Genomic DNA, 12,542 nt, shown 5'->3' on the forward strand with positions numbered 1-12,542 from the left:
CTTTGTGGATAGTAATTTTGAGTCCCTCTCATAGCCTGTTGCTGAACAGGTCTATCGCTTTTGTGGCACGAAAATTTTCACGCAATCGCGCTGCTGGTATGAGGAGGTTTGCAAGGTACCAGCTGAAGTGCGGCACGGACTTTGCAGCTTTGATTACCGACTACAGTTCCCGTACATCGGAAAAAAACGTAACGTCACGTGTCCTGTTCCGCGCTCTAGCACGGTTAGCGCTCACACTACATGCGAACCGCGCCCGAGTCCAACTGAACCGTGCTCTGGCACACCTCTTCCAAGCGGGCCAGGGACGGCTAAACGTACCGCGCCCGGGCACGGTTCGGAGCACTCACACTAGTCAAACGAACCGTGCTTTGGTGGTCAAACGCACTCGGGCACGGTTCAAACTGCCTAGTGTGAGTACACCCTCACTGATGCTCTAGAAAGATAAACCATGTATTAAGAGCCGGGGGTGAAAACTTTTGAACACAATGGAGATGTGTGCATTTTTCTTATTTTGCCTATATATCATATTTTTTCATTTAGTACTGCCCTTCAGAGGCTACAGAAGATAGATAGTTTCCCAGAAGACAAAATAAATTTAATTCAAAAAGTTTTCACCCCCCAGCTCTTAATGCATTGTGTTTCCTTCTAAAGCATCAGTGAGCATTTCATCATTTTAATTTTATTGTTGGATATTTTTGTGTTTAAGACTAATAGTATCTAATAGTACCAGCTTTCTTGTTTTTATCTCACCATGGCAGCGTCAGGAAAAAAAAACTCTTTTTGGACATTAGAGGATGTTTTCTAAAAGTTACAGTATGTATTTTATAGTACATCAATCTCTTTTAGCACAAAAGGTTGAGGGAAATAAGATTTCTCCCCTTTAAACTGTTCACCATAAATAAATGCCCCCTCACCTGAGCAAACGAACCAGAGGGGTCTGGGTGTGGGCTGGTTTTGTTGAACCTCTGTAAGCTCTCCCTGTGCTCCAATCAGTGCATAGCCCCTGTACGGCATGCTTGCCGTTGGAACTCCAGACACATCATTCAGAAGTGACAGGTAGCTTGGATTATCCTTATACTGCTGGGCGTTTTTGAGAAGGGAAGTGACCGCCTCCTCTGTGCGACCGGAGGCCTGCAGGAGTCTGGGGACTGAAGGCTCTGCAGCCTGAGCCAGTGATTTTGACCCATGTGGACGCAGGATAACATGGACATTTGAGCCTCCGAAGCCAAATGAGTTGATGCCCACAATGCCACCACGGACAGGTATGGGCTCTGACACCACACGCACCCGGCCGTCCGTCAGAGCAGGAATGTCAGGGTTTGGATCATGGAAATGGATGTTGGGAGCCCAGACACCATGTTCCAGAGACAGAACCACCTGAACACATTCAGTATGAGTTACTTAATTGCATTTGGGATGTGGCTTCCAAATTTTTAAAGAAAAAGCTGACAAGCATTTAATGGGAGAATTGATTAAAAACAGTTCATCTACCTTGGCAAGAGCCGCCAATCCAGAAGCAGGCTCTGGGTGTCCCATGTTAGATTTGGTTGAGCCAATCAAAAGAGGATCCCTCTGTGACTGACAGAATACACTCACAATGCCATTCACTTCCTGAGGATCCCCAACCTGTGAAAGCAGAGTTATTTACAATATGCACATAATAGCAAGCTGAAATTGCTATTACTTAATGACTACACAGAAGGATTTTTTTTTTTTTATATTAACATAAGCATAAAATTATATTAGTGCTGTCAAACGATTAATCGCAATTAATCACATCCAAAATAAAAGTTTGTTTACATAAAATATGTGTGTACTGTAGAGTTTTTATGTATACAGTATATATTTTGAAAATATTTACATGTATTTACATATATATTGATATTCATATAATTTATATTATATATAAATATATTAAATATATATACACATAACATTTTTCTTATTTATATATATATATATAATAAATAAACACAGTACACATACATATATTATGTCAACAAAAACTTTTATTACTTTTATTCTTTTATTGTGATTTATTTAATTGTGATTAATCGCGATTAATCGTTTTACAGCACTAAATTATATGTAACTGTTTACCACTATTTCCACCTTAAATTAAAAATATTTAATTATTATTATTATTAACAAAAATTGGACTAATAGTATCTAACAATACCTGCTTTTTTATTATTATTTTTGTATTGTATTATTTTTGTATTGTTCTTGTGTTTTTTAAATTAATAAATAATTTAATTAATATTTATTTATTCACTTTTTTTTTTACTTACTGTGTATTATTTACTTGTTTATTGGAATATACACCTTAAAGTGATATTTCACCAAAAATTACAATTTTGTCATGAAGGACTGACAGTCCTTAAATTAAAAACATTAAATTATTATTATTATTATTTTTAATTTAATTTAACAATTACTTTTTTTTGGACTAATAGTATCTAACAACACCTTCTTTTTTATTATTATTTTTGTATTGCTGTTGTGTTTTTTAAAATTAATTAATAATTCAATTAATATTTATTTATTCACTTATTTATTTATTTATTTATTTGCTGCTTATTATTTACTTATTTATTGGAATATAGACCTTAAAGTGATATTTCAGGGCCAGTGTGAAAAAGGCACGTATCAATCTGTTCCCATTCATAATTTTAAAACAAAAAATGCATATGTGTAATTTCACAGTGACTGACCTTAGTACCGGTTCCGTGGGCCTCAACGTACTCCACTTGCTCAGGTGATATGTTGGCTTCCTCGTAAAGGGAACGAACCAGGCGCTGCTGCATCTCACCTGATGGGAATGTCACCCCTGAGGAAAGACGTAGCAGTCATGACATATGCCTTTCTGGAACGCACATGTGAGCTACTGCATAACTTCTGTACTCGATGTAGCACCACATGACACACAACAGGAACTAGAGAGTCTGATATCAGACGTATGCCAGAGATTTCAAATTCCCTCAGCTCTCACGCTCAGCCAAGTGTCATGTTTAAAAACACTGGCAGGAGGCACTGGGGGAAAGGCTAGCATCTACGACACATGCAGTGCCAGCATTCACAGTAATGCCAGGGCGTCCAGAGTAAGTAAGCAGGTATTAGCTGAGCTGATTTCACTCATGCTAGAGGTTTGGTGGCAGATTTGTGGGGGGGTTGGTTTACCTTGCTCTTTGTAGCCGTCTGTGTTATTGCCAGCATTGAGAACTGTCGCATAGATTCTCTTAGCCATTGACTTTTTGGTCACGAGTACTGCGACAGCAGCCTCTGCGCGACAGTAGCCATTTCCTAGAGGGTAAAACAAAAAAACTGTATTATAAAGCCGCCATTTATTAACAGCAGAGCAAATTAGAAATGTACTCACAAATTGTTTTTTATACTTTGTGCAGTATGCAGATTTTCACAAACTACAGAATACTACTTTTATTAAAATGTATTTAGCAAAAAACACATAGTGTCAGGTATTAAATTAGAGTTATAAGAGTTAACTAAAACTAAAATTAAAACCATAAAAACATTTTTGTTAAACACTCATTTAAATAAAATAAACAATAAAAATAAACATTTTATTTCAGGTAGTTTAAGGCAACATTTCTTATTTTAATTAAGCTTAACTTGATCATTTAAAATAACTAAAACTGAAATAATAATAATAAAATATATATAAAATAATAACAATAATAATAATAATAACAACAATAATAATATATATATATATATATAATATATATATATATATATAAAACGAGAAATACAACAAAATAACTAAAACTTTAACTCAAAAAACTCATGTATGTATGAACACTTAGAAGGCCATTTTTTTTAACTGTTATGCAATGAGTGATGTTTATAGAACCAGATTCCTTTAATGTCTTACTGAGAAAGCTGTAGATGTTACAGTGACATACGTAATCTCACCTGAGGCATCAAATGACTTGCATGTTCCTTCAGGACTGAGCATGCCCAGTTTCATGAACTGCACTGAGGTGTTGGGCTTGAGCAGCAGGTTGACTCCGCCCACAAGTGCCGCATCACATTGGCCATGGCGAATAGCGTTGAAGGCATTCTCCAGAGCCAGCAGACTAGATGAGCATGCCGTGTCAATGGCTGTACTTGGACCTGAATGTTCATTGGACATCAGAAACAATCTTAATGTCTGATCGCATTAAGGATTCTTGCATAAAGTAATTCAAGTAATCCATCTCAACCGGTTGCCTCAGTCTAATGTGACAGTATAAGTCAAGAAATGACAGTGTAATGAGTCACTTATTCAAATTACCTCAGACGACACATCACACCATACAGAAAGAATGATGACAGAGTCTTTCAAAACAATGGTCTTGACAACTCAATTCCGTCCTGCAATGTGCACGAGCATTGAGTCACTAATTAAACATGTAGTGTTTACATACCACTGAAATCAAAGAAGTAAGACAAGCGGTTGGCAAACATGGCCCGCTGGCATCCCGTCATGCTGTATCCCAGCAGCTCCTCTGGGTCTTTACTGAAGGCCTCTCCAGCTTCTGAGCCACTTACTCCAATGTAGACGCCAGTCTTGCTGCCACGCATGGACACCGGGTTTATGCCTAAAGGGAAAAAATTAACAGGTTTTATATTCACAAAGTCAGAAAAAAAACTAGGTTCAAAACAAAACATAATTGCTCAAGAGACAATTCTTATTATTATCGATATTTAAAACAGTTGTGCTTTTACATAGTTTTAAACACAGGAAATCAACTATATTTCATATACCCATATTTTTGCGGAAAATGTGATGCACATTTTTCAGGATTTTTTGATATCCTTTTATATTTTTCTAAGAGAAATCTTGAATATTATAAATCTCTCTACTCTCACTTCAATACATCCTTACTGAAAAAATAATAAAATTAAATAAAACAAAATTTAAACAAAAAATTTAAATAAAATGAAACAATTCAATTAAAATAAAATAAATGAGCTGTTGTACATAGTTTTAAACTCACTTCAATGCATCCTTACTGAAAAAATAATCAAATTAAATAAAACAAAATAAAAAAAATGTAATAAAATTAAATGATACAATTAAATAAAACAAATCAGCTGTTTTACATAGTTTTAAACAGAGTATAGCATGTGATACCACAAGAAATTAGCTATATATTTTATATATCCATATTTTTGTGAAAAATGTGATTCACATTTTTCAGGATTTTTCTGATATCCTTTGATATTTTTCCAAGATAAATCTTTAACATTATAAATCTCTTTGCTCCCATTTCAATGCATTCTTATGGAAAAAATAATAAAATTAAATAAAACAAAATGTAAAAAAATAAAATAAAATAAAATGAAAAAATAAAATAATACAATAAAATAAAATAAAATTACACAGTTTTAAACAGAGTATAGCATATAATACCACAGGAAATCAACTATATATTTTATATATCCATATTTTTGTGGAAAAATGTGCTGCACAATTTTCAGGATTCTTTTTGATAACAAAATAAAATAAAAAAATAATAATAATTAAAACAAAATTAAATAATAAAATTAAATAATTTAAAAAACATTTTTCAGGATTCTTTGATATCCTTTAACATTTTTCTAAAAAAAATCTTTAACATTATAAATATCTTTACTCTCACTTCAGTCACCTTACTGAAAAAAGTAATCAAATTAAATAAAACAAAATAAAATAAAATAATATAATAAATCAGCTGTTTCACATACTTTAAATAGAGTATAGCATGTAATACCACAGGATATCAACTATATTTAATATACCCATATAGCAGCGCAAGCTTGAAAATAACATTTACATTTATTTGGCAGATGCTTTTATCCAAAATGACATAAACTGCATTCAGGCTATAAATTTTTTTAACGGCATTAGCTACCACAAATGACCTTATATTAATACCTATGATAAATAAAAGAGGGCAGCTGATACTAACCTCCATCGACGATGGCCTCGTACGATATCTCTAGCATAAGCCTCAGCTGTGGGTCCATGGTGTGGGCCTGTTTGGGATGCACACCAAAGAAGGCTGCATCAAATCTGTCGATTTCTTTTAGTTTTCCATTTCTTCGGGGAAGGCCATACAGACCTAGAATTTTAAAAAAGGAGGGAAAAAAGGAATCAAAAGCGCTCTCTACTCATCGCCCTAAGCCCGCTTGTGCTTTAGCACATGAATGAGAGTATTAGCATGGTGCCAACAGAGAGAAGAGAGACGGGCCCTTCATAAGACCCAAAGCCGGACGCACAAGGAAAAGCACAGAACAGCAGCCAGGTAGGCAAGGAGACCAGCAGTTGAAAGACACTACAAACCCCAGGGTGGTCTTAATGAAAGCTTTGTGATTAAAAACCTGTTAATTAAGTCTAAATGTTATTTAAAAGTTATTTAAAGTATTGTTAGCATACCTGGTTTCCACCGCCGGTCATCTTCTGTGACCATGTCAACTCCATTGAAAAGGTTCTGCCAAAATTCTTCCAAATTGTTAGACTCAGGAAGGCGACCTGAAATTCCAGCTATAACAATATCCTCCATGTCTGGTTAGATTTTCTTTGATTCTAAAGGGAAAAATAAAGGATAGAAGTGGTCACTCAGTGAACAGAAAGCCTTGTAAAAATGGACGGATTGTGTCAGCTTGAATAAGAACTGTGTGAATGTGAGTATGTCATTCATATTAAATCAGCGGTCTGTGAGTTGGGGTCACCGAGTTGCTGCAAAATTGGGTATAGGCGGGAGAGTGTGCTCGCGAAGGCGTGGCCTGGAAAGCTGAACACTTTTGTTCCCCGTTTCGGGGTCAGAGCACTCAAAGCGACAGCGTGGATGGGATTCCTGTTCATTCAATGCAATCAAGAAGTGGTGACAAGTACAAAGTGTCCCTCTGTTCCACTTTCCTCGAAACACAAAGGAGGGTTCATTTTAATTTGGTGGGCCACAGAAACTTCATTAAATATGCCAAGAGAGATTTCAACTCATCTGACTGTACAGGATGCAACCTAGCAAAGCCATCTGATATATTTGAGCATCTTTACAAAGCAAGCACAAAACTACAAATGAACCCCAGAAAATTTACTTGGACAAGTTAGTTTAATTTGTACAGAATAATTTACAGTAGAGCTAGACGATTAATCAAAAAATAATTGAAACCAAAATTCAGAACCTCTAACTGACGTAATTTTCTGATGTAAAAAATTCTGTTAATACTGTTAATATTTTTACCCAGGGGCTGGGATATTTTTTTTAACCCAAATGCTGGGTTCAACTTGTTGAGTGATTTTATTGGGTTATTTTTTATATTTTTTACCCAGGTGCTGGGTAGTTTTTCCTGTAACTCAGCTGCTGAGCCATTTAACGCTGGGTTATTTTTTTCTACCCAACCGCTGGGTTGAGCCTGTCTCTGATGAAACAACCCAGCTGCTGAGTTACAGTCAGAGCGCAGGGTTTTTGAGTCCTCTACAGGAGAGAGTGGTTCTCAGCGCTGCTGATTTGCACTTCTTCAGGGAAATAAAGGTTTGTATAGATTTTATTTCATTTATAAAGTCTATACTGTGTTGTAAATTATATTATTTTACACAACGCAACATGAGGACGTGATGTCAGTCAGCTGCGTCAGCAGCGGTTGTTTCGCAGGATGGAAACGTCTTTTGCCTTGGATAAAATAAATGGATTTAATTTGTTATTGTACTGACTTTAATTTAGTTTGATATTAAAATATAATCTCTAATGTCAGTACTGTTTGTTTATGGGCAGGTTTTAGAGTCAGTCACGGCATCTTTCAGCTACGAGTGAAATGCGAGGCCGTGGTCTGAAGTTAGCAGTTCCCCTGCCAAACGGCAGCCCTTCACCGGCTCAGATTTTGGCAACACACCGGCATGAGAATTAGCACTATTTCGGTAAAAAGTGATTACAGAGAACGGTTGAATACACTACAGTTAAAATACTACATTTAAATGTTACATTTTTTATGTCTTAAAAGCTTGTTAAACAAGCTTATATGTATGTAATATTGTAAATTAATAAATTATATTTGTCTTGTATTTTGTCTATGTGTTCTTGCTTAATAATACATGTTCATTTTTTGATTATTGCTCTTGCCTTCACTAATTCTGTGTGTGTTTTTTATAAGTTCCAGTCCATTTTTTTAAGCCAGCAATATAATAATTTTTAATCAATAGTTGACATGAATAAAATAACTCAGCATGTGTGGTAAAAACGTTTAACCTAACCAGCTGAGTTCTGTCCAATATTTACCTGGCGCTGGGTTGCCAAATAACTCAAAGTTGGGTTGTTTTTAACCCAGCATTTTTAGAGCATTTTTTGTAACTACGAAGGAAAAAAAAAAAAAGAATAATAATAAGAATTATTTTTTTTTAAAAATTGTTCATTAATCATTATCGAGGTAAAATGTTCAGTTAATCAAGTCTTTTTGATTGATTGGTCATATCGGTCAGCCCTAAGTTACCACTTTACAAAATGCTGGGTTAAAAACAACTCAGTGCTAGGTGAAATATGGACAAACCCAGCGAGTGGGTTGTTGTGAGCCAGCAGTTGGTCAAATGTTTAACCCAGCCTTCTGGGTAGTTTTATTTAATTTAACTATTGCTTAAAATTTACTAAATTTCTTGTATAAGGTTGAAAATTAACATTTAATATTAAGTTCAATAAATAATAATTAAATAATAACATTTTTTCAATTGCTTAATAATAAATGTTCACCTTTTGATAATTGCTGATGCCTCTAGTAATTATGTGTCTGATTTTTAATTTATAACCTATTTTGGGTTCATTTAAAGTAAGAAAACAGTAATTTCTAAACAATAGTTGACTTAAGTAAAACTACCCAGAAGGCTGGGTTAAACAATTAATCCAACCGCTAAGTCGAACAACCCACTAGCTGGATTTGTCCATATTTTACACAGCGCTGAGCTGTATTTAACCCAGCTTTTTTTAGAGTGAGATGAAAAATTTACAGATATTCTGTTCAGCAGTTGTAAGGTATTTTTTTGTAAATTTGTGACAAATATAATAGAGAGTAGCATATAAAACAATAAACATGCATTACATAACAGTTATTCAGCTAGTCATTACAATTTCTCACAGCATGACTGAGTTGTAAATGATAATAGTGCCCAGTAGCTATAAAAGTAGGACAGACAATTTAGCAGAAATTATGCATCATAAATTAATAAACTTAATTACAATTGTCCAAGTAAAAGAATATCAGAGGAGAAGGCTTTACTAACACATCTTTTTATCATCTGTTTCAACATTTGAAATATTTCAAAGAAATTCTGGTTCTTAAACGAAAACATAACTGTCATGAATGTGCAAAAGACATCAAGAACAGGATTTTCAGACTAATTAATGAAATTTCGAAGACAGGCTGTTTCGCATGCACAGCTATCTACTTATATACCTTATATACATTATAATATTTTATGAAAAAACAGTATTAAGTGATGTCAGAGCTCTTTAAAACAACCTGACAAGGTGACAAGCCATTGAGAGCAGATTCAATGTATATATGTGAACCTGGACCAAAAGACTAGTCTTAAGTAGCGTGGGTATATTTGTAGCAATACCCAAAAATACATTGTACGGGTCAAAATTATCAATTTTTCTTTTATGCCAAAAATCATTGGGATATTAGGGCTGTCAAACGATTAATCGTGATTAATCGCATACAAAATAAAAGTTTGAGTTTGCCTAATATATGTGTGTGTACTGGGTGTAATTATTATGTATATATAAATACAAACACATTTATGTATACATTTAAGAAATATTTACAATTATATGTAGTTATTATAATTTTTCAATAATTGATATTATATATAAATAAAAATATTTTGTACATAAATAACATATTTCTCTTACATATATACATAATAATTACACACAGTGCACACATATATATTAGGCAAACTCAAACTTTTATTTTGTATGCGATTAATCGCGATTAGTTGTTTGACAGCCCTAAGATCATGTTTCATAAAGATATTTAGTAAATTTCCCACCGTAAATATAACAAAACTTAATATTTTTATTTCATTTGGACAACTTTAAAGCAGATTTTCTCAATATTTTAAGTTTTTTTCACCCTCAGATTCCAGATTTACAAATAGCTGTATCGCGACCAAATATTGTCCTAACAAACCATATATTTCAGATGATGTATCAATCTCAGTTTCAAAAAATTGACCCTTAAGACTAGTTTTGTGGTCTAGGCTCACGTATGTATATGAAACTTACCTGAAAATCAATATTTGTTACGTTTAGAGAAAATCAATTTTCATAAACAGAATTAGCAAAAGTTGACCGGTAAGTCTGAGCGGAGGAATTAGCGCTCTTTGTTGCCATAGTGACAACCGGAAGGAGTCTTTGCCGGGCAGGTGCTCACATGCACCAGCTTGACTGTGAACGTGCGTGAGTCATCTAAAGTACTATTCAATTGTAACAATACAATACAGACATGTCAAAAAGCAGTCAATGACCCGAATACAGCATAGCAAAGCTATACAGTAGACAGAACTACTAGCAACACAAAACAACTAACTTATGTAGATTTTAGTGTGAACCAGACTACGCTATCCTGGTTAGGATTACAGTAGCACTGAGTACATTTCTATTCTGAACATTTAACAGCAAATACAACATTATGAAACAGATTGAGAAAATAAACAGATTTCCGAAAGGACTGTAATCTACCTGACCCAGATCCGCAGCAGCAGTTGAGTTAGTGATGTAGCTGACCGCTCGCCTCCCTACAGCTCCGATTAACAACTTCCCATGGTGCAGTGCTGTCATTAGCTGATGACAGTATTACAGTCGTAAAGTCCTTAAAACATCAGCCACACTCTTGCCTTAGGCCAGAAATAAATACAATAACAGAAGATAATTTCTGCCTACTGTTTTTATAAAGGCCAAGGATGATGTAGACGGAGACCTGTAATAGAAACTACAAAAACTAGCCTAAGCATCTCCAGTTTGACTGCCCTCAGTGATACAGACTGGTTATAAGCCGGTTTCACAGTGACAAATTCCACATTGACTCTACAATGACCACCCTTTTCCACATTCTCAACATTTTACATTCTTGTCAGGCTAAATATCTGTTTGCTTCCTTTTCTGTGTATAGAACGAACGGTTTCAGGCTTAATGCTATTTCTCTTAGGCAAAAAACTCACAAAGAAATAGCACGAAATGCTGTCATCCGCTGCCTTTGCAGCCTCCAGGTAAACCTTTGCTCACGTTAAGCCAAAAGTGTGCGGTTGAAAATCGTCGGTTAAAAAAATTAGTGATGAGAAGTTCCGACTCATCTGTGGGAATCGATTCTTTCGAACGGTTCCAAAAAATCAATTCTGCTATTCTTGTACGTCGTGACGTAATTACGCCATCACGCGATACCAACATCCTTATCCCACGCACGATATTAAAAACTAAATTAATTTATATATCTTGGAGTTTACGTGTTTTGATAAAATGCTAGATGCAGATGTTTTATTTTAAAAAATAAAAAAAAAATAAACATTTCGCCTCATCAGTAAAATCCTCGATTCACTCTGAATGCTTTTGACTCTCCGTTCAAAGAGTCAGTGATTCAGCTCAATTTCATTGAAAAGACCCGACTCTCAAGAACGATTCGTTTTGTTTGTGATGTTATTATTTTTTCCCCTGCGTTTTAAAGAAAATTGTCTCGATGTTGAATGCCTGAAGCTTCGCTTTTACTACATTAGTCTGTATCTGGTTAAACGACATATCCAGAACTGACACGATTAATAATATATGCACGCTTACCTGGATGTGGATACAGTTTAACGCTGTTTCACGCAGATCCTTTGGGCCAGAGTCGACTTTTATATTCCTGTTAATATTTTGTAGGCTTCCGGTACAGAATGGAGAGTACTGTGATTCCCCCCTTTGGCCAAGCCCTAGAAATTACTCTCGCCCTTCTGAGTCCCTGTGTCTGTTTCATTTAAATGTCTGACATCCTCGCTGGCCACGCCACATGGGCTGACAGTTTGGCTCTGAGGTGCAGTCCAATGAGAGAGGAGGCTGGGCTGTAGACGCAGCCAGTGATGGGCTGATTTCCTACCGCCGCAGAGAAAAAACGCAACTAAAAAAACTGGGTTACTGGAGTTCATCCCGGTATGATCACATGCACAACAGCACAAATTTCTGCTTTCACGGGTCTGAGCGAGCAAGTTCAAGTTCAAGGCGACACGAGGGTTGTGTGTCTGTGGTTTGCAAACAATCTGAAATTGGGTAAATTCAGCATGCAACATTGGATTGGTATTGTAACACAGTGTCGATGTTTTATTTATCATAATTTTTCATTGCTTATTTACAGTGTGGATTACTTGTTTAAACATTAGAAATTGCTTGAAGTATTAAAATCCTGGATATAATTATAGCTTTAATTATAGCTTGTTTAAACAAACATTTTAAAAGATTTGGTGTGTCCTAAAGAATTCTCAATTAAATAATTTTCGTAATGTTTAAGAATTAATGGAATGTTTAATTCTTAATTAT

General features: G+C 35.0%; 1 protein-coding gene across 1 annotated transcript in view; it reads right to left on the reverse strand.

Annotated features, from left to right (window-relative positions):
* fasn (fatty acid synthase) overlaps nucleotides 1–12,064 on the reverse strand; it is a 30,317-nt gene extending 18,253 nt beyond the window's left edge. Inside the window, exons 1-9 of the mRNA XM_051123714.1 lie at nucleotides 11,808–12,064; nucleotides 6,422–6,571; nucleotides 5,955–6,107; nucleotides 4,428–4,601; nucleotides 3,934–4,134; nucleotides 3,181–3,303; nucleotides 2,715–2,830; nucleotides 1,492–1,626; nucleotides 915–1,377 (exon numbers count right to left, since the gene is read on the reverse strand). Of these exons, the coding sequence (XP_050979671.1) occupies nucleotides 915–1,377; nucleotides 1,492–1,626; nucleotides 2,715–2,830; nucleotides 3,181–3,303; nucleotides 3,934–4,134; nucleotides 4,428–4,601; nucleotides 5,955–6,107; nucleotides 6,422–6,548 (1,492 nt within the window). The 5' untranslated portion in view covers nucleotides 6,549–6,571; nucleotides 11,808–12,064. The remainder of the gene's footprint in view (nucleotides 1–914; nucleotides 1,378–1,491; nucleotides 1,627–2,714; nucleotides 2,831–3,180; nucleotides 3,304–3,933; nucleotides 4,135–4,427; nucleotides 4,602–5,954; nucleotides 6,108–6,421; nucleotides 6,572–11,807) is intronic.
* Nucleotides 12,065–12,542: the final 478 nt, after the last annotated feature.

The sequence above is a fragment of the Labeo rohita genome, chromosome 12 (assembly GCF_022985175.1).
Source record: "Labeo rohita strain BAU-BD-2019 chromosome 12, IGBB_LRoh.1.0, whole genome shotgun sequence".
Lineage (NCBI taxonomy): Eukaryota > Metazoa > Chordata > Actinopteri > Cypriniformes > Cyprinidae > Labeo > Labeo rohita.